Raw genomic sequence first — 27,247 nt, forward strand, 5'->3', positions numbered from 1 at the left:
ATGGGCACGAATCGAGTGGAGACAGGGAAGACGACCACCGATGCACTATCCGACGGGTCTGGAGAGCCTACCAACATTCATGAGCTTAAGATGGTTGCACAACCGATTGAAAAGCGCACAACAATGCGGTGACGAAGTGACTGAGGAAGAGTGGGAGTACTCTCGGGGCTGCGCGACCAAGGTAAGTTTGCAATGTACGACTAGCTAGTGACTTTATTTCTAAACGTTTGAACAGCCACTCATAATCTATGTTCGTTGTAGTATAAGTCATACACAACATCATGGTGTAAAGGTCGACATTTTAGGGTGGAACGGATCGACAAAAAGCGTTTTACTCAAGATTGTGGAATCATGGCAAAATTTGAACAGTCTAGTCGACGACGTTCCTCTGATGAAGATCCTGTGGTGGCGGAACTCACATACTTCGGCACGCTACAAGAGATTTTGAGGATCGATTACAGAGGATTTTTTGTCGACTTGTTCGACGTGCAATGGTTCAAGATAATCATGGAGGGTCGCAATGCTACTGTGCGTAGAGGAGAGTCTGGTTTTCTTGAGGTGGATTCTACTAAGAAATGGACTGACCTAAGAGACACTTTCGTACTACCCGAGCATTGTGAACAAGTAAGTATGAAAATAGTTAACATCCCCCTTTTACAAGTTATGTGCTTGAAAGCTCTCATGTAAGTTATGTGGCTCTGCCAGGTAATATTTCATCCTACAAAGTCTACATCAAACTGGTGGTACGTCATAGAGGTAGCCCCTCGTAGTGCAAGGACGTATGAAGGCTACCATGTGCCAATCACAACGGCATCAATGGAGGAGATCAGAGAAGATACTCAATCAGAAGCCGCTGCGGTGGTGCCAGACGAGCATCAAGATGCTACTACTCTATATGGGGTGCATGCAGAGGAGCTACAAAATGAAACAGAGGATATGTGTTTAAACGGAGAGCTCTATATAGATATAGGAAGTTATCCTGAGTTATGCGAGGATGAGAGAGAGATCTCTTAAAGCCACAAATATTGTATTTGAACAATTTTTCTCCGTGTTGTAAAAGCTCTGGCTCTCTAAGTACCTTCCATGGTGTATAACGCTCTTTTCCACTCGCGCTCACATCTTTTGATTGAAAATTCTGAGTTTTCCACTTGCCTCTTCTATCACTCAATTCATTGCGTCATTGTATTTATATCCGTCATTACGTCATTGTATTTAATGGTCTTTGCGTCATTGTCTACTCTATTCATTCAATATTAAGTTTAAATATTCGTGTGTTTAATGCAGGTATGGAGGATGAGGAGTTTCTTTCTTCTTTGTCACCGCAGCAGAGACAGTGGTACGTGGAGCGTCATCGCTTAGGCGCATCATCGCGCGTTCCTACTCCATCCGCATCTCCCTCTCTTTCGAAGCATTCGGCGCGCTCCGAAGCTTCGGCGTCGACGAGACGAGCTTCACACTCGTCTAGACACCGGCGCTCTAGTGGTGGCGGTGGCGGTTGTTGTGGGTATTCAGCCACCGATGCCTCCACACCGCCTCGTGTTCGACGAGGATCTTTACCCTCCCCTTCTTTGCCCGCCCCCACACAAGCCACAGCATCGCCGTCTACGCCAGGTTTTGCGCGGTTGCCTGTTCCTAGTAGCTACACACCTCTACCTACTCCGCCAGGAGCCACCCCACTCGACACTCCTCACTTCGGGGCCCAGATGCCGGTGGAGACACCTGACGTCCGTACCCCCATCGACACGCCGCTAGAGACCCCTGCTGGGACACCCAGGTTCACGCATCATCGGCCAGAGGTCTTGCCTTACACCGTCGACTTCAGCGGCGGCATCATCATGGATGATGACGGCAAGAAGGTGATCTCACGCATGCGTGGTCTTTGCTCTCAGCTGTTTAGACACTACATACTAAACAAATGGAGTGAAGTACCAAGTGATTTAAAAGCCAGAGTTATCAGCATACTTCATGATGAGTTTCCCGTTTCAACACGGGATCAGCGCTTCAATGAAGACCTGATGAAGATTCGAATGCGCAAATACTGCAAACACAAGCGTTCCGAAGTGCAAAAAGCAATCAAGCATGGGTGGAACAGGCCAGATTGGCTGGCCAAAGAAGATTGGAAGAATGCGAAGAAAGCAGCGCGCGAGAATCCCGACAAGTGGAAGCAACAAAAGGATGCAGCCAGAGCGCGAGTAGAGGCAGGGAGCTCGCACCACTTGGGGAGCGGTGGATGGGCATCATTTGAGGCCGATTTTGTAAGTGTTTTCGCATTGCTCTTTATGTTCAATACTTTAGGGTTTATGAGTTTTTTAATTCTAACATAATGAAATCTTTGTATGTTTTGACAGTGCTCGATGACAGGACGTGATCCCACACTGTACGAGCGCGAGTACGCAGGCAGGAAGGGCGTAAACGCCCTGATGGACATTCTCAGTTCTCGCGGCGGCATGGTTAGTATTAGGGTTTACTCTTTTCTATTTTTTGTATTGTTTTATAAATGTCGTTATATGTTTATACTTACTGAAAGTTGTCTTATTGTCTTTTTTTGCAGAATCCGACAGATACGCCGCTTGGACCACTACAAGAGGCTATTCATATTAGCGAAGCTCACACAGCGACGCTCAAAAAAAAATTTCCCGGCGTCGCTATGAGCGTCGCAAATTTACAAGTAAATTTGCGGCGTTCATAGCGACGCCGCCTGGGCTAAAAAAATAACAGAGAGCACCCAAAAACTCAGATCTCAGATCTGAGTTTTTCGGCACCCTCAAGCAAGAGCAGGTAACGCTCTCTCTCTCTCTCTCTCTCTCTCTCTTTCTTCTCCACACACACACACACAAACACACACACACACACACACACACACACACACGAGGAGAGGAAGGAGAGCCAGGTATGCTCCTTCCCTCTCCTCACTCTCATGTTCCCTTCCCCTCTTTCTCTCTCCCTCTCTCTCTCTCTCACACACACACACACACATACACACACATAGTGTTTTTGAGAGAGAGAGAGAGAGAGAGAGAGAGAGAGAGACAGAGAGAGAGAGAGAGAGAAAGAGTACAAATATAAACAAAAACGCACACACACATACATAAACAAAGAATGCACACACACATTGAGAGAGGAAAAGAGAGAGAGAGCATGCATAAACAAAAAACGCACACATTGAGAGAGGAAAAGAGAGAGAGAACATGCATAAACAAAAAATGCACACATTGAGAGAGGAAAAGAGAGAGAAAACATGCATAAACAAAAAAACGCACACACATTGAGAGAGAAAGAGAGAGAAACTAATTTAACGTCGTAGGAAACTAATTAAAATTAAAAGACCTAAAGATCTAGCCGACGAGGAGTTGAACTCAAGACCTATTATTGAAGAGGGAAATGGCATAACCAATCTATCATACTTGGCATGGGTGATAGAAAGGTTATACCATTTATCTCTTTTTATTGGCACACACATCCACACACGCGCACACACACAAGAAGAAGAGAGTTATAACGTCGTAGGAAACTATCCTAAAAGACGTTAAAGATTAGGTTAGATGTAGACTTACGTTAAATTAGATTTAGGTTTATTTAAGTTAAATTAGATTAGATTTAGGATTATTTTTAATTAGATTTACGTTTATTTACGCTAGATTTAGATTTACATTATATTAGATTAGATTTAGGTCTCCATAGACTGCGATGCCTGCATGAAGCGGGTGAAGAAAGCCCTCAATGGAATATAGGGTATTGCTGCCTTCACTCATGGTGGGCTCCGTCGATCCAAAAGTACTGGTGAAATGTCTTAAGAAGATAGGGAAGAAGGTGGATCTTCAGGGCGGCAAGACTCACTACATCCCCGACACAATGACCATCTAGACAACCTCTAGTCATTCAACAGCAACTTCAAAGTTAGTAACAAGAGCAAGAATGGTCTAAAGGGCCAATTGCTGTCGTCAGATGTGGATGGAGATGAGGCAGCGTCACCGCCGAAAGTTAACTCTCACATCTTTAGTGATGAGAATGCCAACTCTTGCCGAGTTATGTGAAAAATTATGTGTTAAATCAGTTTTAAGGTTCTTATAATCCCTGTTAGTTTAGTTCTTTGTTTTTAATATAACATAATTTACGTTATATTAGATTAGACTTAGGTTTATTTAGGTTTACCCACACACACACACACACACACACACAAGAAGAAGAGAGTTTTAACATCGTAGGAAACTATCCCAAAAGACGTTAAAGATTAGGTTAGATGTAGACTTACGTTAAATTAGATTTAGGTTTATTTTTAGTTAGATTTATGCTTATTTACGTTAGATCGAGTCCATGCAAGAATTACTTACGGTTTAGGGTTTAGAGTTAGACGAATAGTGAAAAGATCTACTGTGAAAAGATGTTAAGATGCTGTGAAGTGCTACAGCTAGAGAAGAGGCAAAGGAGTTTTGTCCACTACATGCATTATCATGTAGATGTGGATCTGTAGATTTCTTGTACCCACAAATATAGGTATTGACCAATAAAGATAAGATTATAGCCCGGTGGTTCTGATCTTCGTGCACCTCTAGACCGAGGTGTGCGGGGATTGGACATGACTAGAGAATGTGAGGTAAAGAGAGAGAGAGAGAGAGAGAGAGAGAGAGAGAGAGAGAGAGAGAGAGAGAGAGAGAGATAAGACGAAGAATGCCAATAGAATATTAAATTTGTTGTCCAGGTTATAAGATTTTTATCCTCATTATGAGTAGTGACGAGGATGTGGGACCGTCCAACCGAAACACCTATCTCTCGACAAGGGTCTTATGTCCTTGTAATCAATGCAAGCATGCTGTGCGACGGACAAGACGCGTTTCTTTGCAACACGTTCGCGAATTGGGCGAGTTCGATCCATCTATTATAGATCGAGTTGTTGCCAATTATAACTCGTCAGACTCTGACGCTGGCCAACAAGCAGCAATCTTGCAACCCAATAGACGTGTTCGCAGGCGCTTTGGTCAAGCAGCATATGTGAGGCCACAAGATGTAGCCTCTGACAGCTCGGGGGATGATCATGCAGAGCACATTCCCAACGTTGCAATGTTTGAGCTCGAGATTGATGAAATGATCGAGATGATCATGGATTCAGAAAGGCTTATCTTTGATGATATGAAAAGTGAAGCCGATACTCCATTGTATAATGGAGCACGTATGTCTAGATTGAAAGAACTACTGGTTCTTCTCAACATGCAGGCAAAGTTTGGATAGAGTGACACTAGCGTCACAGCGCTTTTTAGGTGATCTATTACAATTAGTTTACTATAATAAAACTCTAAATGTATAATGATCTGATAGATTTTTACACGACTGTTTCGTGTTTTTATGTTGTGTAGATTGCTTAAAGAGCACATACTACCGGTTGACAATGTGATGCCAGATTCCCGAGATGAAGCAAGAAAGATTTTGCGAATAAATCTTAGGTGAGGAGAAGCACGTAGGGCGCCCTCACTGAAGAAGCAAATCTACGAAGGTCATCAAGCGTATCTTCCAGAGAATCATGTGTTACGCGACGGCTTTTTGGGAAGAGAGACACCAAGGATGTCTGCACAAGCATGGTTAGAGCAGAAGGAGATGTGCGATGACGGATTGCCTCCAGGGATGAAGAGACTATCTCTATGGTACGAGTTACCATACTGGCCCCGACTCATGATCAATCACTTGCTCGATCCAATGCACATATTCAAGAATGTGCGTAATCTACTATGGGACCATCTGACCGGCAAGAAAGATACTTTGGGAGCCAGAGTTGACCTTAGAAATGTGGATCGTATGGAGCAATATTGGCCGCAAACAGCGTTTGATGGATCGATAAAACTCCCTAAAGCACGATGGATTTTCACAGGAGCCCAAGAACGCAAAGTAAAAGAGACCATTCGATCTTTGCGGGCCCCCACTGGCGTAATGCACTCGCTCCGAAAGTGTTTTACTAAAGAAGGAAAGCTTAGCGGTTTGAAGTCACACGATTGGCATAAAATTTGTCAGGTACGTTCATAGTGGACTTTAATATCATTGCATAAAATGTGGACTTTAATATCATTGCTGCACATACTTTACAATTTATTTTACCGGTTGCCATTGAGGGATGTTTGTCTCTCGACATCCGTAACACAATCTACAAACTTGCAAAGCTGGTGCAATGGATCTCACAAAAGGAGATCAACGTAGACTCCATACCATTCGCCAAACTAAATGCTGCGGAGCTTGTGTGCATGTTTGAGAAACATTTTCCTACTACCATGCTAACCATTCACGTGCATCTTCTTGTTCACATAGTTGATGAGGTGGAAATAGCTGGCACAGTTCATTCCAGATGGATGTTCTTCTTAGAACGTTTCATGAAAACGCTTAAGGGATATGTGCGTCAAAAGGCACGTCCGGAGGGTAGCATGGCAGAAGGTTGGTTGGTATCAGAGTCCCTAGTGTACATTGGAGAGTGGCTAGACGGATTTGATAAAGCCCGTGACACGCTATGGCGAACCATAGATGATGAGCGCATATCTGGGATTGTCATGTGCAATCTCGGTGTTGAGAAGAAGATGACGGAAGATCTAGAGGCTAAAATCAACCGATTTTGCATGCTTCACAATCCAGTGATGCAAAAGTTGATTTCACAATATGAGGATGCAGATCCTATGATGGCGGAACTCACTTACTTCGGCACGCTGCAAGAGATTTTGAGGATCGATTACAGAGGATTTTTTGTCGACTTGTTCGACATGCAATGGTTCAAGATAATCATGGAGGGTCGCAACGCTACTGTGCGTACAGGAGAGTCTGGTTTTCTTTAGGTGGATTCTACTAAGAAATGGACTGACCTAAGAGACACTTTCGTACTACTCGAGCATTGTGAACAAGTAAGTATGTAAATAGTTAACGAGAGCCTTTTACAAGTTATGTGCTTGAAAGCTCTCATGTAAGTTATGTGGCTCTGCCAGGTAATATTTCATCCTACAAAGTCTACATCAAACTGGTGGTACGTCATAGAGGTAGCCCCTCGTAGTGCAAGGACGTATGAAGGCTACCATGTGCCAATCACAACGGCATCAATGGAGGAGATCAGAGAAGATGCTCAATCAGAAGCCGTTACGGTGGTCCCAGACGAGCATCAAGATGCTAGTACTCTATATGGGGTGCATGCAGAGGAGCTACAAAATGAAACAGAAGATATGTGTTTAAACGGAGAGCTCTATATAGATATAGGAAGTTATGCTGAGTTATGCGAGGATGAGAGAGAGATCTCTTAAATCCACAAATATTGTATTTGAACAATTTTGCTCCGTGTTGTAAAAGCTCTGGCTCTCTAAGTACCTTCCATGGTGTATAACGCTCTTTTCCACTCGCGCTCACATCTTTTGATTGAAAATTCTGAGTTTTCGACTTGCCTCTTCTATCACTCAATTCATTGCGTCATTGTATTTATATGCGTCATTACGTCATTGTATTTAATGGTCTTTGCGTCATTGTCTACTCTATTCATTCAATATTAAGTTTAAATATTCGTGTGTTTAATGCAGGTATGGATGATGAGGAGTTTCTTTCTTCTTTGTCACCGCAGCAGAGACAGTGGTACGTGGAGTGTCATCGCTCAGGCGCATCATCGCGCATTCCTACTCCATCGGCATCTCCCTCTCTTTCGGAGCATTCGGCGCGCTCCGAAGCTTCGGTGGCGACGAGACGAGCTTCACACTCGTCTAGACACCGGCGCTCTAGTGGTGGCGGTGGCGGTTGTTGTGGGGATTCCGCCACCGATGCGTCCACACCGCCTCGTGTTTGACGAGGCTCTTTACCCTCCCCTTCTTTGCCCGCCCCCACACCAGCCACAACATCGCCATCTACGCCAGGTTTTGCACGGCTGACTGTTCCTAGCAGCTACACCCTCTATCTACTCCACCAGGAGCCCCCCATCGACACTCCTCGCTTCGGGGCCCAGACGCGGTGGAGACACCTGATGTCCGTACCCCCATCGACACGCCGCTAGAGACCCCTGCGGGACACCCGATTAACGCGTCACGGCCAGAGGGCTTGCCTTACTCCTTCGACTTCAGCGGTGGCATCATCATGGATGATGACGGCAGAAGGTGATCTCCGGCATGCGTGGTCTTTGCTCTCAGCTGTTTTGAGACACTAATACTAAACAAATGGAGTGAAGTACCAAGTGATTTAAAAACAGAGTCATCAGCATACTTCATGATGAGTTTCCCATTCCAACACGAGATCAGCGCTTCAATGAAGACCTGATGAAGATTCCAATGCGTGAATACTGCAAACATAAGCGTCCGAAGTGAAAAAAGCAATCAAACATGGGTGGAACAGGCCAGATTGGCTGGCAAAGAAGATTGGAAGAATGCGAAGAAAGCAGCGCGCGAGAATCCCGACAAGTGGAAGCAACAAAGGATGCAGCCAGAGCGCGAGTAGAGACAGGGAGCTCGCACCACTTGGGGGAGCGGTGGATGGGCATCATTTGAGGCCGATTTTGTAAGTGTTTTCGCATTGCTCTTTATGTTCGATAGTTTAGGGTTTATGGGTTTTTCAATTCTAACATAATGAATTCTTTGTATGTTTTGACAGTGGTCGATGATATAGGACGTGATCCCACACCGTACGAGCGCGAGTACGTAGGCAGGAAGGGCTTAAACGCCCTAATGGACATTCTCAGTTCTCGCGGCGGCATGGTTAGTATTAGGGTTTACTCTTTTCTATTTTTTGTATTGTTTTATAAAATGTCGTTATATGTTTATACTTACTGAAAGTTGTCTTATTGTCTTTTTTTGCAGTATCCGACAGATACGCCGTTTGGACGCGATGAGACATCTGACTAGACGAGGTCAGTTTAGAGCATTAGTTTAGGGTTTCTCATAGCTTATGTATATGAGACGGATTTTATACGTCTTTTTGAACCATGTATATTATTACATTTGTCACCGAGTTCATTTTGCCAATCAATTCTTTATGCCTATGATGTTGTACAATTGTCAATTTTAGCTTGTCAATTTTGCAAACAATGCGTCTTGTGGGTGACTATTTTGGGTCTATTATCTACCCTTGCACTTTTTTAAAAAGTGAATCAAGTACAATATGGTTGATGGGTGGGAGGGCATTCAATGCCCTGTCACCAAAAAAAAATTTCTTGGGCGTCGCTATTTATGGCTCTGTAGCGTCGCTATGAGTGTCGCTATAGACTTCTGTGTAAACGTGGCTATGAGCGTCTCTATATAGCGACGCTATAGCGACGTATTAGCGACGGTTTTAGCGACGCCGGGGTTATAAAAACCCAGTGTATATCGTCGCTAACAGCGTCACAAGAGCACACAACCTCTTGTAGTGGACGCGATGAGAGTCTGATAGATGACGTCAGTTTAGCCGTAGCTAGATAGCATTAGTTTAGGGTTTCTCATAGCTTATGTATCATGAGACGGATTTTATATGTCTTTTTGAACCATGTATATTATTACATTTGTCACCGCAGTTCATTTTGCCAATCAATTGTTTATGCCTATGATGTTGTACAATTGTCATTATTACATTTGCCAATCAATTCATTTTGCCTATGATGTGTACAATTGTCAATTTTGCAAACAATGCGTCTTGTGGGTGACTATTTTGGGTCTATTATCTACCCTTGCACTTTTTTTTAAAAGTGAATCAAGTACAATATGGTTGATGGGTGGTAGGGCATTCAATGCCCTGTCACCAAAAAAAATTTCTCTCGGGCGTGGCTATAACCGTCGCTATTTATGGCTCTACAGCGTCGCTATAGACTTATGTGTAAACGTCGCTATAACCGTCGCTATGACCGTCGCTATGAGCGTCTCTATATAGCGACGCCTATAGCGTCGCATATAGCGACGCTCTCGTAGCGACGCTATTAGCGACGGTTTTAGCGACGCTGGGGATTATAAAAACCCAGTGTATTTCCGTCGCTAACAGCGTCACAAGAGCACACAACCTCTTGTAGTGTCTGTCAGATTCGCAGCAAAAGGAAACTGTAAATCAAGTAAATCAAGAGGGTTAGATCTTATTTTTCCCCTACTCATCTTCTAGAAGAGCAATGAGTGTTCAAGTTCACTTGCATGTGATGGGACCAACCTAAAGATGCTTTTTCAATGCCAAGACAGACAAGTTGAGATACCCCGCAAGAGCCACCCATAGGGCCTCATGGTGGGGCCCACCTACAATATGCACCCCTATGTAGTCTTCACAGTATTAAATGATATTTTTGGTGAATAAATAGTCTATTTTATGTCCAATATTCATTGAGTGGTCAAAGGACACTTAATTAGGGCTAATCACTCACCCTAATTAAGTGTAGCATAATCCCACTCCTACACAACTATAAATAGCCCCCCTTGGAGAGACTCAAGGACACACACCTATATTTTCAACTTCATTTTGTTCTTGATCAATAGTAGAGAAACCCCAACTCTTCCCTTTCACATCCTCCCTCCTAACCCTCTTCTTTGGAGGAAGTGCAACTCTATCCTCCACTCTTTCTATTCTACAATCTCTTACTCCATCAACCCAATAAATCATTTGTAGAACCTCAATAACTTGTAAATACATCATGATATCTCTCATGGTTATGTTAATGATCATTAAATCATCTGCAAAACATTCAAGTGTCGCAATTCGTGATGGTTAGCCAGTGTCTGTCGTCCCCTTAAAAGGTGTGCAAGAAATCAAGTAAGTGTTCTATTCTCAATTTACCATTGGTTTGTTTCTCCACACTTATTCAATTGGTCTAAAGAAATTTCACTCCAACTCTCTTTTGCTTCATTACATATGCATGTGGCTACCTCTCATGGTGATTTTATTTGTGTCACGGCATTGCATAAATGGAGATGAGCTCTCTATGCAAAGTGTGTTAGTTCGATGTAGGTGATTCTCTTGTGTGTTTGAGAGGCAAGTCTTGTGCGCATGATTTTTTGATGAGTGCTTGAGAGAGGAGGAGTTTGGATGTATCAAGGGTATTCTTAATGGGGAGAAGGTGAATGCTATTCCACATATTGCATATTTCATTTGATGCATGGCATTGGGTTGCATAATCGTTGATGGTGTCAAGTGTCCAAAGTGTATATAGAGAAAGGGGTTTTCAAAGTGTGTTGCTTGAGTGGGTGAGTGAAAGTGTTATTTTGATTGGTTTCCTTCTCCACTCCCAAAAGAAGGTGGTGCCCCAAGTAGTGTGCGTACCTCTTTACGAACGTTTTGTGAGGGTAGGCCCATTGGTTTGGGTTTAGAGGCCCCATTTTCAAAAAGCTCGCCCTCATAAAGTGGTGCCTCCACGGAGGAACATAGTTCCAAGTTACCTTCAAATTTTTAGTGATGAACAATGGAGTTCCCATCTATCCATTTCATTTTGCACAACACATTAGAGTAAATGTTCACATAGATAGAAAAGTATTTTTCCAACAAAGCATTGTTTTTATGTTTGGTGTAGAAAGACTTACAGAAATACTGGCATCACCCAATCCAATTATACTTCCAATCATCAATTATGAAACTTCTTTTGATGTTCACACGTGTTCATTTTGTTTTAAAGGCGGGAACAAGGAGTGGTGAAGGGGTGCTTAAGGGCAATATGAAGGAACGAGGTCTTCAAACCAACAACGAGGAGTAGCACATGAATCACGATCAGAACAATGAACCTTTTAGGCCTATTGCTCGGCAATCCATTCATATAATCATTGCAACTAAGTTTAGGTTTCAATCTATCATAAGGAGGATGTTTGGATCCACTCGCCTGAATGAAATCAATGCTTCAATTAATCCATTTGTTCTACCTATGATAAAGTACGAATTAACAATGGATGTGTACATCTTCATTTTAATGTAATCAGATTTATAGTGTCAACAATCTTGTGCGGCGCGTAAGAGAAAAGTTTCTTGAAAAAAAACAATTTCAAAAAGTCTAAACAAAATGTCAAGTTCTTTTCCATGTTTTATGCAAGAAGTGGGGAAGATGAGCAAGAGTTTCTTGACAACTTGGAGATGGAACATCTCATATCCAGGAGAGATGAAGAGGAAGTAAAGCTACGAGCCTTCCCGTTGGTTCTAAAAGAAGAAGCTAAAGCATGGTATGAGACCTTGCAACCCCAAATCAAGTCCAACTGTGAGAGACTGCGAGCCAACTTCCTCTCCAAGTTCGAGCAAGGTGATACTTCTGAAGGACTATGGAAATGTCTTATTGGACATAAGCAGGTATCACTTGAAGACTATCCCTCTTATGAAGCAGCCTTTGTCAATCTATGGGGTAGATGGGAGGCTACATTAGAAAATCATGGTGGTACACCTAACTTTCTAAAAACAGAGAGATTGATGGTTGGCTTGTATCCACTTTTAAAGGCTAAAGTAGAGCTAAAATTCCCATCCACCTTCGAAGCAGCACGTGAGGTAGCCATCATCAAGTTTAGAAAACGACACTTCCAAGCACATAGAGCAAGGGGTTTGAATGAAGTGAGTGAGAGGGAGTCTTCACAAACCATGGAAGCACCAATTAGGACCCCTCTTGCACAATCTTCACAAATAGGAGATAACTCTCAACAATAGGTTTTACAAAGGCTAACTCAATAGCTTGAGAACCTCACTTTGAATCTAGTACAGAGCCTACCTCAACAACGACAACCAAGAGAAGGGAATCGCAATCAAGAAAGAAAAGCTCAAGTGTTGCGATTTTGGAATTGCAATGAAATGGTCCATGGAATGTACAATTTTCCACATCCAAGGCGACTTCCGGGAGACATATAGCCCCCTAGACTGCCTCCTCTCATTATGCAGTAAGAACTAGCTCAAGGACCACAAATCCTTCGTCGACCACCACAACCAGCAAATATACCTCCCGTCCCACATGAGGAGGAAGAAAGAGGAGTCAACATCATCGAGCTAGAAGAGGTAATAGATGAGCATACTCTAAACTTTGATGTTATGCCGGCAGAAAAACGCACAAGAGCACATGATAAGGATGAAGACATGAGAAGTGAAGGAACAAATTCAGCCAGAAGGGACAAGAAGAAGAATTCAAAGATGGAAGAAGCTGAAAGTAGCAGGAAGAAAAGATCAAGGCGAAGGGAAATTGGTATCAACGACTTCCCATTGGGAAAGGAGCTAGAGCCCTACAATATCTTGGAGGATTTACAAACCCAAAAGCCAAACATTTCATGGCCTCAACTTCTACACCTATCAGCCAAAGTAAGAAGGCAATGGCCAAAGTTGGTAAGTACAAGAATTCCAAAGAAGAAAGCAAATCTTGCCATTAAGGTTGTGGCCTCAAAGCTACAAAAAGATGTGGAACCAATTGTGTATGATTACATAAGGGGTAAAAAGGTGTTTAATGTATATGTTGATGGTGGATCTCAAATGTGTGTGAGCATGGAAAAATCAATGAACAGGTTAGGGCTTGAAATTACAAAGTCCTCTAATTGTCAAGCTAGGCTAGCCAACAACTCAGGTGTAAAGTGTTTGGGGATCATTGAAAATGTAAAAGTCTCTGTATGTAACATAGATGCACGAGTGGATATGTATGTCATGCCAGCTAAGGGGGAGGGCTATCCCATCATCCTAGGGAGGCCTTGGCTCATTGTTGTGAATGTAGATAAAAAATGGGGAAGTGGTCGTTTGATTCTTAAGAAGGGTCAACCAGTGGTGTATGATTGGGGAGAAGGAAAGCAATGATGGGGGCTTTTCACAAGCCAAGCTCCCATACCCCTCTTCTCTCATCCCCACCCCATGAAAACCCCCTCTTATGGAGGGAGTGATAAAAGTCATTAGAAAAAGTAAGAAAAAATAAAGTATGATTATGTAAATATATAAGAAAGGTAAAATAGGCCACCTCATGCCTGCGGGGTAGCCCATCCCCACCTTGCCTCCTTTTTCTTCACTGTTGCCCCGCCGGGTGTCCCTTTTCCTCTCCTCCACTCAAAAGGTCAACCCCTCTCTCTTCCCCTTGTCCTTTCTCCTTTCTCTCTCCCCTCAAGCTACCCCACCTCTCACCAATAATGCATTATAACTCACCAATAATGCACCCTAACTCACATGCAACTTACCCTATCTTCCAAAATAGTATACCCCACCCCCTCTTTCTCTCTCCTATCATATCCCATGACCCAAATACCCCCCTCTCTCTCTAAAGGGCGCCATGTCTCTTGTCTTGTAGCTAAATAACCTCCCCCACACTCACACACACTCAGTTTCACTGAAATAAGGTGCCCACAGACCCATCCCCACCCGGTGGTTACCTAATTTTTCTTGTGTTCACACACATCTACACACAGATTCACCTCTTAGCACACTCCCCTCTTGTAATTACTTTATTCTCCATGTCACCTCTCACTTTTTTTCATCAACCCATCTCTCTCTCTTAGTCTCTCTCTCATGAGACTGCTATTCTGGCACATATACACACAGCCAGACAAGTGGGGCCCACAGTCACATGGCCTATGTAGATAATGATTTCTTCATTTCTAAATTCTAGAATTTCTCCCCCCTCCTCCCCTATATAAAGAGGGGTCACCATCACACTAAAGACACACAACATCACCAAAGAACACACTATGCACTGTGTGTGCCTAGTGCACACACACACAGTACACACACACCATCACCATCACCGCAATCACCATGCTTGTCTTGAGCATGACCTCTACACCCTTGGCTATGGAAGATGAAGGGCAACTAAATGAAGGATGATGGCCATAATCCTCGTGCGAGTCTTCGCCATCAACTCCCACCTATCCGCCATGTGCTCTACCACTCTCTCCCTTCTCATTCCCCCACCCTATGCTCCCCATTTCATTGCCTTATTCTCTAAATTAATCTTGAGGTTTTGTGAGTATGTTTTCTTGCAATGTTTTTCCCATGTGAGGTGTGCGGAATCGCCACCTAGTCTTGTGTTTTGGAGTGAGCTTGTGTATGTGTGAAGGGTGTGCGGATTCGCCATCCTTTTGTGGTGCCTAAGTACTAAGCCGCTATACCCCCTCCCTCACTCTCTCTCTCTCTCTCTATCTCTCTCTCTCTCTCTCACTTGATCTCATTCCCTTTCCTCTTCATCATTACTCCCAAGCATCCATCTCTCTTGGATGAAAACTTTGTTATGGTGGTGTGTTGTTTGCGTCCTAGCCGCTGAAGCTAGGTGGTGCCCCCTGTTTGCTTTACCATGACAGGCTCGAGGTGCGCCATTCGGTCCCCGGTGTTTTAGAGGCCGTCGGGGTTCGGGGTTCGCTTTGCTCCCGTCATTTGGTGCCCCCACTGAGGATCTTTTCATGAAACCCTTCAGTTTACAAGACTAAAACCCTTAAACTATTGTGAATGGATGAATGGCTAGCAGGATTTTCTAATTGGACGACAGAAGAAGAAGAGCTCCAAGCACAACTAGACGAACTCCGCATCTCCATTGAAGCTCGAGTGCCAGGCGTAACGGTAATCGATTTGCAGTGGGAGAGTCAACCAACACGCCAAACCCAGTGGATATACATAGGCCAAGTGCCAAGAAGAAGAAGGAGAAGGTCGAAACCATGTCCGCAACCTACAACCAACCCACAACAACAAAATGGAAGGAGCTCTACACAATAGAGAATCAACACTATTCTACTTTGAGAATCGGGTAACTCTAGTCACCGAGGTAATTATCACAGTCAGTTTTCAAGTCGCACCTGATGCTGCAGCACAGATAACGGAAGCATTGGCTCACACTCTCACTAGAGAAACTAGGGATCTGCTGAGTTTGTTTCAGAAAAGAACACCACCCTCTCCCACAAGCTTGGACAGTGACTAAGCACCTCTAAGCTTCACATGAATCAGTACAACCTACCTCAAGACAGATCACACATACCAACACGTGTACGCTCAATCAAGGTAATACTGGATTTGAAGGCTCACTACCAACACGTCATTGACACCATGCCGGTGGGGAGCGGTTTTTGGACGTTCTGGCATCGGATCAACCATTTGTCCTACCTTTGGTACAAGGCAATGTACCGTTTGAAGTTTTAATCTATGTCCTAGTATAAGAGGGTATACACGCCTCCTTGTAAAGAAGAAAAAAACTTTTGCAAGTTAAGTAGTGTGTCTTTCTAGCTCTATCTCGGTAATCATGGCAAGTATAGCATTTCCAACATTTAAAGGAAAGAAGGGGGAGGATTTGGTAATAGACTTCCTAGATGACTTTGAAGTACCATGTGTAGTGAGCAACAAAGATACGGATGAGTCCCGGGTTAGAATCTTTAAGCATCTCATGAAGCTAGAAGCTAGATCATGGTACAATGTACTTCCACAAGCAACCAAGGATGATTGGGAACCCTTAAAAACCGCTTTTAAGAGGCGCTTTGGGGGAGGTACCACTTCAGAAAATTTGTGGGACAAGTTGAGAGACTTGAAGCAGGAGGGTCTTTTAGAATATGCCACCTATGAGTCCAAATTTGTGGATTTGTGGGAACGGTGGGTTGAGTCACTGGCAAGGGGGGAAGCCGCACCCGATTTCCTAAAAAAAGATCGGTTCACGCATGGCTTATGGCCGCTTCTCAAGGAGAAGGTGAAAGGTAGATTCCCGGCTACGTACGAGTTAGCCGTTGAGATTGCTCGCCTTAAGGACAAGAAGCTGCGAATGAAAGCCAAAGAAACCGAGTCAACAGAAGCAGGAACATCACGTTGACCAGCAACTACAACAACCACCATACCACCACCACCGGCTCTTGGGGTAAGAGATGACCAACAAGATATGTTGGCTCATATTACTGACCAACTGCAGAATTTGTCTGTCCACTTAATACAGCAAGGGAGGAGTCAAGAAAGAGATCAAGACCCTGGAAGAGCACGATGACAAAACAGGGAGTATCATTGCTACAACTGCGGAGAAGACGGTCACAGTATGTACTACTGTCCCAAACCACGACAAAACTATAATAGAGGAGGTAGAAGGAACCAACTGTCACCCCCTAGAGAAAGAACACCCCCACCCCGAGAACCACCCCCACCAACACAAATTCTACGTCCACCCCAGACACCACTACAAGCATCCATTCCACCTCTTCCACCAGCCCCACCACCTGATCGCCCTGTAAACATCATAAGGCTAGAAGAGAGAGCAAAAGTAGTAGTAGTGGATCCACCCAGAGCAAAGGAGAGGGACAAGGGTAAGGAGAAGGTAACCTTTTTAGAACCACTTGAAGCCATGACTGTGAAAAGAGCTAGGAGGGAGAAGGCTACACAATCAGATGATGAGAGAAGCATGAGAGGAGAAACTAGCAAGAGGCCATCCAGGCCACGACGGAAATTGGGCATCACCGACTTCCAGCTAGGGGAAAGTTCTAAGCCCTATGATCTAACATTGGATGTGGCAGAGCAAGGACCGAAGATTAGATGGCCACAACTGCTACATCTTGCACCAAAAGTAAGGTGACAATGGTCTAAAATGGTAAGTACAAGACGCTCCAAAACAAAGGTAGCTGGAGCAATTTCGGGATGCAACATGGATGACATCCTTCCAATTGTCGACGTAAACATAAATGGAAAGAGGGTTGGAAACACCTACATTGATGGAGGTGCACAAATATGTGTAATGAGCGAAGCTATGATGCTTCGATTAGGGCTCGAGGTTGACAGGCCTTCTCCATGCAAGGCAAAGATGGCAAACAACGCAAAAGTAAAGTGTGTGGGTGTGGTAAGTGCCGTGAAAATCAAAGCTTTCAACACTGAGGTAGAGGTAGATGTTTTTGTAATACCTACTAAGGGGGAGGGCTATCCACTAATTTTGGGAAGGCCATGGTTGATGGCCATGAAGGCAAAAAAGGACTGGGGTACTGGCCTTCTACGCATGACCGGTAAGAAAGGGGAGACAATCTACTACGACATGAGGATTGGCAAGCAGAAGCAAATGAATCTGGAAACATCGGCAGATGAAACCACTAGCGAATCTTCCAGTTCTGAGGAGGAGACCACATCCACCGATGAAAGTGACAGTTCCATCGATGTGATGGGTATCATTATGAAGGATCCACAAAGGGTAAGCACAACTGGTGATCCATCACCAAAAGGGCAACCCAATGAAGAGGAGAGAAAATCACCTGGCCTAGGAGGAAGTAGGTTGAAGGGTATGTTGTCTACGGAATTAACACTTGAGGAGAAAGATAGTTTTTTGCAAATGTTGATGGGATTTCCTAACCTGCTCATTGACAACTATGAAAGAATCAGAGGCATTACAGTGGTGGAACATCATATTAAGCTGAAGGAAGGGGTAAAACCAGTTGTGCAAAAGCTACGACGACTGGGGGTCATACAATAAAAGGCACTCTTGGTCGAGGTAAGGAAACTGCTGGAGGCGGGATTCATCCATCCTGTAGAAAACTCAGAATGGGTGTCACCCGTAGTGGTGACGCCTAAAAAGAATGGTAAGTGGAGGGTCTGTGTTGACTACAAACCACTAAATGCAGCTACAAAGAGAGACCACTTTCCTCTCCCTTTCTTGGATGAAATTCTGAATGAAGTAGCGGGTTTTGAATGCTATACCCTCTGTGATGGTTATTCTGGATACTTTCAAATACGCATAGCCTTGGAAGATCAGCTAAAAACCACTTTTATCCTCCCCTGGATCTTTACCCTCCCCTTCTTTGCTCGCCCCCACAACAGCCACAGCATCGCCGTCTACGCCAGGTTTTGCGCGGCTGCCTGTTCCTAGCAGCTACACACCTCTACCTACTCCGCCAGGAGCCACCCCACTCGACACTCCTCGATTCGGGGCCCAGACGCCGGTGGAGACACCTGACGTCCGTACCCCCATCGACACGCCGCTAGAGACCCCTGCCGGGACACCCAGGTTCACGCGTCATCGGCCAGAGGTCTTGCCTTACGCCATCGACTTCAGCGGCGGCATCATCATGGATGATGACGTCAAGAAGGTGATCTCGCGCATGCGTGGTCTTTGCTCTCAGCTGTTTAGACACTACATACTAAACAAATGGAGTGAAGTACCAAGTGATTTAAAAGCCAGAGTCATCAGCACACTTCATGATGAGTTTCCCGTTTCAACACGGGATCAGCGCTTCAATGAAGACCTGATGAAGATTCCAATGCGCAAATACTACAAACACAAGCGTTCCGAAGTGCAAAAATCAATCAAGCATGGGTGGAACAGGCCAGATTGGCTGGCCAAAGAAGATTGGAAGAATGCGAAGAAAGCAGCGCGCGAGAATCCCGACAAGTGGAAGCAACAAAAGGATGCAGCCAGAGCGCGAGTAGAGGCAGGGAGCTCGCACCACTTGGGGAGCGGCGGATGGGCATCATTTGAGGCCGATTTTGTAAGTGTTTTCGCATTGCTCTTTATGTTCGATAGTTTAGGGTTTATGGGTTTTTCAATTCTAACATAATGAATTCTTTGTATGTTTTGACAGTGGTCGATGATAGGACGTGATCCCACACCGTACGAGCGCGAGTACGTAGGCAGGAAGGGCTTAAACGCCCTAATGGACATTCTCAGTTCTCGCGGCGGCATGGTTAGTATTAGGGTTTACTCTTTTCTATTTTTTGTATTGTTTTATAAATGTCGTTATATGTTTATACTTACTGAAAGTTGTCTTATTGTCTTTTTTTGCAGTATCCGACAGATACGCCGTTTGGACGCGATGAGACATCTGACTAGACGAGGTCAGTTTAGAGCATTAGTTTAGGGTTTCTCATAGCTTATGTATCATGAGACGGATTTTATACGTCTTTTTGAACCATGTATATTATTACATTTGTCACCGCAGTTCATTTTGCCAATCAATTCTTTATGCCTATGATGTTGTACAATTGTCAATTTTACGCTTGTCAATTTTGCAAACAATGCGTCTTGTGGGTGACTATTTTGGGTCTATTATCTACCCTTGCACTTTTTTTAAAAAGTGAATCAAGTACAATATGGTTGATGGGTGGGAGGGCATTCAATGCCCTGTCACCAAAAAAAAAATTTCTTGGGCGTCGCTATTTATGGCTCTGTAGCGTCGCTATGAGTGTCGCTATAGACTTCTGTGTAAACGTGGCTATGAGCGTCTCTATATAGCGACGCCTATAGCGACGCTATTAGCGACGGTTTTAGCGACGCCGGGGGTTATAAAAACCCAGTGTATATCCGTCGCTAACAGCGTCACAAGAGCACACAACCTCTTGTAGTGGACGCGATGAGACGTCTGACTAGATGACGTCAGTTTAGCCGTAGCTAGATAGCATTAGTTTAGGGTTTCTCATAGCTTATGTATCATGAGACGGATTTTATATGTCTTTTTGAACCATGTATATTATTACATTTGTCACCGCAGTTCATTTTGCCAATCAATTGTTTATGCCTATGATGTTGTACAATTGTCATTATTACATTTGCCAATCAATTCATTTTGCCTATGATGTGTACAATTGTCAATTTTGCAAACAATGCGTCTTGTGGGTGACTATTTTGGGTCTATTATCTACCCTTGCACTTTTTTTTAAAAGTGAATCAAGTACAATATGGTTGATGGGTGGTAGGGCATTCAATGCCCTGTCACCAAAAAAAATTTCTCTCGGGCGTGGCTATAACCGTCGCTATTTATGGCTCTACAGCGTCGCTATAGACTTATGTGTAAACGTCGCTATAACCGTCGCTATGACCGTCGCTATGAGCGTCTCTATATAGCGACGCCTATAGCGTCGCATATAGCGACGCTCTCGTAGCGACGCTATTAGCGACGGTTTTAGCGACGCTGGGGATTATAAAAACCCAGTGTATTTCCGTCGCTAACAGCGTCACAAGAGCACACAACCTCTTGTAGTGTCTGTCAGATTCGCAGCAAAAGGAAACTGTAAATCAAGTAAATCAAGAGGGTTAGATCTTATTTTTCCCCTACTCATCTTCTAGAAGAGCAATGAGTGTTCAAGTTCACTTGCATGTGATGGGACCAACCTAAAGATGCTTTTTCAATGCCAAGACAGACAAGTTGAGATACCCCGCAAGAGCCACCCATAGGGCCTCATGGTGGGGCCCACCTACAATATGCACCCCTATGTAGTCTTCACAGTATTAAATGATATTTTTGGTGAATAAATAGTCTATTTTATGTCCAATATTCATTGAGTGGTCAAAGGACACTTAATTAGGGCTAATCACTCACCCTAATTAAGTGTAGCATAATCCCACTCCTACACAACTATAAATAGCCCCCCTTGGAGAGACTCAAGGACACACACCTATATTTTCAACTTCATTTTGTTCTTGATCAATAGTAGAGAAACCCCAACTCTTCCCTTTCACATCCTCCCTCCTAACCCTCTTCTTTGGAGGAAGTGCAACTCTATCCTCCACTCTTTCTATTCTACAATCTCTTACTCCATCAACCCAATAAATCATTTGTAGAACCTCAATAACTTGTAAATACATCATGATATCTCTCATGGTTATGTTAATGATCATTAAATCATCTGCAAAACATTCAAGTGTCGCAATTCGTGATGGTTAGCCAGTGTCTGTCGTCCCCTTAAAAGGTGTGCAAGAAATCAAGTAAGTGTTCTATTCTCAATTTACCATTGGTTTGTTTCTCCACACTTATTCAATTGGTCTAAAGAAATTTCACTCCAACTCTCTTTTGCTTCATTACATATGCATGTGGCTACCTCTCATGGTGATTTTATTTGTGTCACGGCATTGCATAAATGGAGATGAGCTCTCTATGCAAAGTGTGTTAGTTCGATGTAGGTGATTCTCTTGTGTGTTTGAGAGGCAAGTCTTGTGCGCATGATTTTTTGATGAGTGCTTGAGAGAGGAGGAGTTTGGATGTATCAAGGGTATTCTTAATGGGGAGAAGGTGAATGCTATTCCACATATTGCATATTTCATTTGATGCATGGCATTGGGTTGCATAATCGTTGATGGTGTCAAGTGTCCAAAGTGTATATAGAGAAAGGGGTTTTCAAAGTGTGTTGCTTGAGTGGGTGAGTGAAAGTGTTATTTTGATTGGTTTCCTTCTCCACTCCCAAAAGAAGGTGGTGCCCCAAGTAGTGTGCGTACCTCTTTACGAACGTTTTGTGAGGGTAGGCCCATTGGTTTGGGTTTAGAGGCCCCATTTTCAAAAAGCTCGCCCTCATAAAGTGGTGCCTCCCACGGAGGAACATAGTTCCAAGTTACCTTCAAATTTTTAGTGATGAACAATGGAGTTCCCATCTATCCATTTCATTTTGCACAACACATTAGAGTAAATGTTCACATAGATAGAAAAGTATTTTTCCAACAAAGCATTGTTTTTTATTTGGTGTAGAAAGACTTACAGAAATACTGGCATCACCCAATCCAATTATACTTCCAATCATCAATTATGAAACTTCTTTTGATGTTCACACGTGTTCATTTTGTTTTAAAGGCGGGAACAAGGAGTGGTGAAGGGGTGCTTAAGGGCAATATGAAGGAACGAGGTCTTCAAACCAACAACGAGGAGTAGCACATGAATCACGATCAGAACAATGAACCTTTTAGGCCTATTGCTCGGCAATCCATTCATATAATCATTGCAACTAAGTTTAGGTTTCAATCTATCATAAGGAGGATGTTTGGATCCACTCGCCTGAATGAAATCAATGCTTCAATTAATCCATTTGTTCTACCTATGATAAAGTACGAATTAACAATGGATGTGTACATCTTCATTTTAATGTAATCAGATTTATAGTGTCAACAATCTTGTGCGGCGCGTAAGAGAAAAGTTTCTTGAAAAAAACAATTTCAAAAAGTCTAAACAAAATGTCAAGTTCTTTTCCCATGTTTTATGCAAGAAGTGGGGAAGATGAGCAAGAGTTTCTTGACAACTTGGAGATGGAACATCTCATATCCAGGAGAGATGAAGAGGAAGTAAAGCTACGAGCCTTCCCGTTGGTTCTAAAAGAAGAAGCTAAAGCATGGTATGAGACCTTGCAACCCCAAATCAAGTCCAACTGTGAGAGACTGCGAGCCAACTTCCTCTCCAAGTTCGAGCAAGGTGATACTTCTGAAGGACTATGGAAATGTCTTATTGGACATAAGCAGGTATCACTTGAAGACTATCCCTCTTATGAAGCAGCCTTTGTCAATCTATGGGGTAGATGGGAGGCTACATTAGAAAATCATGGTGGTACACCTAACTTTCTAAAAACAGAGAGATTGATGGTTGGCTTGTATCCACTTTTAAAGGCTAAAGTAGAGCTAAAATTCCCATCCACCTTCGAAGCAGCACGTGAGGTAGCCATCATCAAGTTTAGAAAACGACACTTCCAAGCACATAGAGCAAGGGGTTTGAATGAAGTGAGTGAGAGGGAGTCTTCACAAACCATGGAAGCACCAATTAGGACCCCTCTTGCACAATCTTCACAAATAGGAGATAACTCTCAACAATAGGTTTTACAAAGGCTAACTCAATAGCTTGAGAACCTCACTTTGAATCTAGTACAGAGCCTACCTCAACAACGACAACCAAGAGAAGGGAATCGCAATCAAGAAAGAAAAGCTCAAGTGTTGCGATTTTGGAATTGCAATGAAATGGTCCATGGAATGTACAATTTTCCACATCCAAGGCGACTTCCGGGAGACATATAGCCCCCTAGACTGCCTCCTCTCATTATGCAGTAAGAACTAGCTCAAGGACCACAAATCCTTCGTCGACCACCACAACCAGCAAATATACCTCCCGTCCCACATGAGGAGGAAGAAAGAGGAGTCAACATCATCGAGCTAGAAGAGGTAATAGATGAGCATACTCTAAACTTTGATGTTATGCCGGCAGAAAAACGCACAAGAGCACATGATAAGGATGAAGACATGAGAAGTGAAGGAACAAACTCAGCCAGAAGGGACAAGAAGAAGAATTCAAAGATGGAAGAAGCTGAAAGTAGCAGGAAGAAAAGATCAAGGCGAAGGGAAATTGGTATCAACGACTTCCCATTGGGAAAGGAGCTAGAGCCCTACAATATCTTGGAGGATTTACAAACCCAAAAGCCAAACATTTCATGGCCTCAACTTCTACACCTATCAGCCAAAGTAAGAAGGCAATGGCCAAAGTTGGTAAGTACAAGAATTCCAAAGAAGAAAGCAAATCTTGCCATTAAGGTTGTGGCCTCAAAGCTACAAAAAGATGTGGAACCAATTGTGTATGATTACATAAGGGGTAAAAAGGTGTTTAATGTATATGTTGATGGTGGATCTCAAATGTGTGTGAGCATGGAAAAATCAATGAACAGGTTAGGGCTTGAAATTACAAAGTCCTCTAATTGTCAAGCTAGGCTAGCCAACAACTCAGGTGTAAAGTGTTTGGGGATCATTGAAAATGTAAAAGTCTCTGTATGTAACATAGATGCACGAGTGGATATGTATGTCATGCCAGCTAAGGGGGAGGGCTATCCCATCATCCTAGGGAGGCCTTGGCTCATTGTTGTGAATGTAGATAAAAAATGGGGAAGTGGTCGTTTGATTCTTAAGAAGGGTCAACCAGTGGTGTATGATAGTGGAGAAGGAAAGCAATGATGGGGGCTTTTCACAAGCCAAGCTCCCATACCCCTCTTCTCTCATCCCCACCCCATGAAAACCCCCTCTTATGGAGGGAGTGATAAAAGTCATTAGAAAAAGTAAGAAAAAATAAAGTATGATTATGTAAATATATAAGAAAGGTAAAATAGGCCACCTCATGCCTGCGGGGTAGCCCATCCCCACCTTGCCTCCTTTTTCTTCACTGTTGCCCCGCCGGGTGTCCCTTTTCCTCTCCTCCACTCAAAAGGTCAACCCCTCTCTCTTCCCCTTGTCCTTTCTCCTTTCTCTCTCCCCTCAAGCTACCCCACCTCTCACCAATAATGCATTATAACTCACCAATAATGCACCCTAACTCACATGCAACTTACCCTATCTTCCAAAATAGTATACCCCACCCCCTCTTTCTCTCTCCTATCATATCCCATGACCCAAATACCCCCCTCTCTCTCTAAAGGGCGCCATGTCTCTTGTCTTGTAGCTAAATAACCTCCCCCACACTCACACACACTCAGTTTCACTGAAAAAAGGTGCCCACAGACCCATCCCCACCCGGTGGTTACCTAATTTTTCTTGTGTTCACACACATCTACACACAGATTCACCTCTGAGCACACTCCCCTCTTGTAATTACTTTATTCTCCATGTCACCTCTCACTTTTTTTCATCAACCCATCTCTCTCTCTTAGTCTCTCTCTCATGAGACTGCTGTTCTGGCACATATACACACAGCCAGACAAGTGGGGCCCACAGTCACATGGCCTATGTAGATAATGATTTCTTCATTTCTAAATTCTAGAATTTCTCCCCCCTCCTCCCCTATATAAAGAGGGGTCACCATCACACTAAAGACACACAACATCACCAAAGAACACACTATGCACTGTGTGTGCCTAGTGCACACACACACAGTACACACACACCATCACCATCACCGCAATCACCATGCTTGTCTTGAGCATGACCTCTACACCCTTGGCTATGGAAGATGAAGGGCAACTAAATGAAGGATGATGGCCATAATCCTCGTGCGAGTCTTCGCCATCAACTCCCACCTATCCGCCATGTGCTCTACCACTCTCTCCCTTCTCATTCCCCTACCCTATGCTCCCCATTTCATTGCCTTATTCTCTAAATAAAGCTTGAGGTTTTGTGAGTATGTTTTCTTGCAATGTTTTGCCCATGTGAGGTGTGCAGAATCGCCACCTAGTCTTGTGTTTTGGAGTGAGCTTGTGTATGTGTGAAGGGTGTGCGGATTCGCCATCCTTTTGTGGTGCCTAAGTACTAAGCCGCTATACCCCCTCCCTCACACTCTCTCTCTCTCTCTCTCTCCTTCTCTCCTCTTCTCTCCTCCTCTCTCTCACTCCCTCTCTCTCTCACATATCTCATTCCCTTTCTCCTCTTCATCATTACTCCCAAGCATCCATCTCTCTTGGATGAAAACTTTGTTTGGTGGTGTGTTGTTTGCGCCCTAGCTGCTGAAGCTAGGTGGTGCCACCTGTTTGCTTTTTACCATGACAGGCTCGAGTGCGCCATTCGGTCCCCGGTGTTTTAGAGGCCGTCGGGGTTCGGGTTCGGGGTTCGCTTTGCTCCCGTCATTTGGTGCCCCACTGAGGATCTTTTCATGAAACCCTTCAGTTTACAAGACTAAAACCCTTAAACAATAGTGAATGGATGAATGGCTAGCAGGATTTGCTAATTGGACGACAGAAGAAGAAGAGCTCCAAGCACAACTAGAGACGAACTCCGCATCTCCATTGAAGCTCGAGTGCCAGGGTAACGGTAATCGTTTGCAGTGGGAGAGTCAACCAACACGCCAAACCCAGTCGATATACATAGGCCAAGTGCCAAGAAGAAGAAGGAGAAGGTCAAAACCATGTCCGCAACCTACAACCAACCCACAACAACAAAATGGAAGGAGCTCTACACAATAGAGAATCAACACTATTCTACTTTGAGAATCGGGTAACTCAAGTCACCGAGGTAATTATCACAGTCAGTTTTCAAGTCGCACCTTATGCTGCAGCACAGATAACGGAAGCATTGGCTCACACTCTCACTAGAGAAACTAGGGATCTGCTGAGTTTGTTTCAGGAAAGAACACCACCCTCTCCCACAAGCTTGGACAGTGACTAAGCACCTCTAAGCTTCACATGAATCAGTACAACCTACCTCAAGACAGATCACACATACCAACACGTGTACGCTCAATCAAGGTAATACTGGATTTGAAGGCTCACTACCAACACGTCATTGACACCATGTCGGTGGGGAGCGGTTTTTGGACGTTCTGGCATCGGATCAACCATTTGTCCTACCTTTGGTACAAGGCAATGTACCGTTTGAAAGTTTTAATCTATGTCCTAGTAATAAGAGAGTATACACGTCCCTCTGGTAAAGAAGAAAAAAACTTTTGCAAGTTAAGCAGTGTGTCTTTCTAGCTCTCTCTCAGTAATCATGGCAAGTTATAGCATTTCCAACATTTAAAGGAAAGAAGGGGGAGGATTTGGTAACAGACTTCCTAGATGACTTTGAAGTACCATGTGTAGTGAGCAACAAAGATACGGATGAGTCCCGGGTTAGAATCTTTAAGCATCTCATGAAGCTAGAAGCTAGATCATGGTACAATGCACTTCCACAAGCAACCAAGGATGACTAGGAACCCTTAAAAACCGCTTTTAAGAGGCGCTTTGGGGGAGGTACCACTTCAAAAAAGTTGTGGGACAAGTTGAGAGACTTGAAGCAGGAGGG

At 43.8% G+C, this 27,247-nt stretch overlaps 1 protein-coding gene across 1 annotated transcript in view; it reads left to right on the forward strand.

The window, feature by feature from the left end:
* Positions 1–19,070: 19,070 nt before the first annotated feature.
* Positions 19,071–27,247, forward strand: part of LOC147449643 (uncharacterized) — a 63,505-nt gene continuing 55,328 nt past the window's right edge. Inside the window, exons 1-2 of the mRNA XM_086521612.1 lie at positions 19,071–19,298; positions 19,392–19,493. Coding sequence (XP_086377738.1) covers positions 19,071–19,298; positions 19,392–19,493 — 330 coding nt within the window. The remainder of the gene's footprint in view (positions 19,299–19,391; positions 19,494–27,247) is intronic.

This window comes from Adiantum capillus-veneris, chromosome 10 (genome assembly GCF_014529385.1).
Source record: "Adiantum capillus-veneris isolate H3 chromosome 10, ASM1452938v2, whole genome shotgun sequence".
Lineage (NCBI taxonomy): Eukaryota > Viridiplantae > Streptophyta > Polypodiopsida > Polypodiales > Pteridaceae > Adiantum > Adiantum capillus-veneris.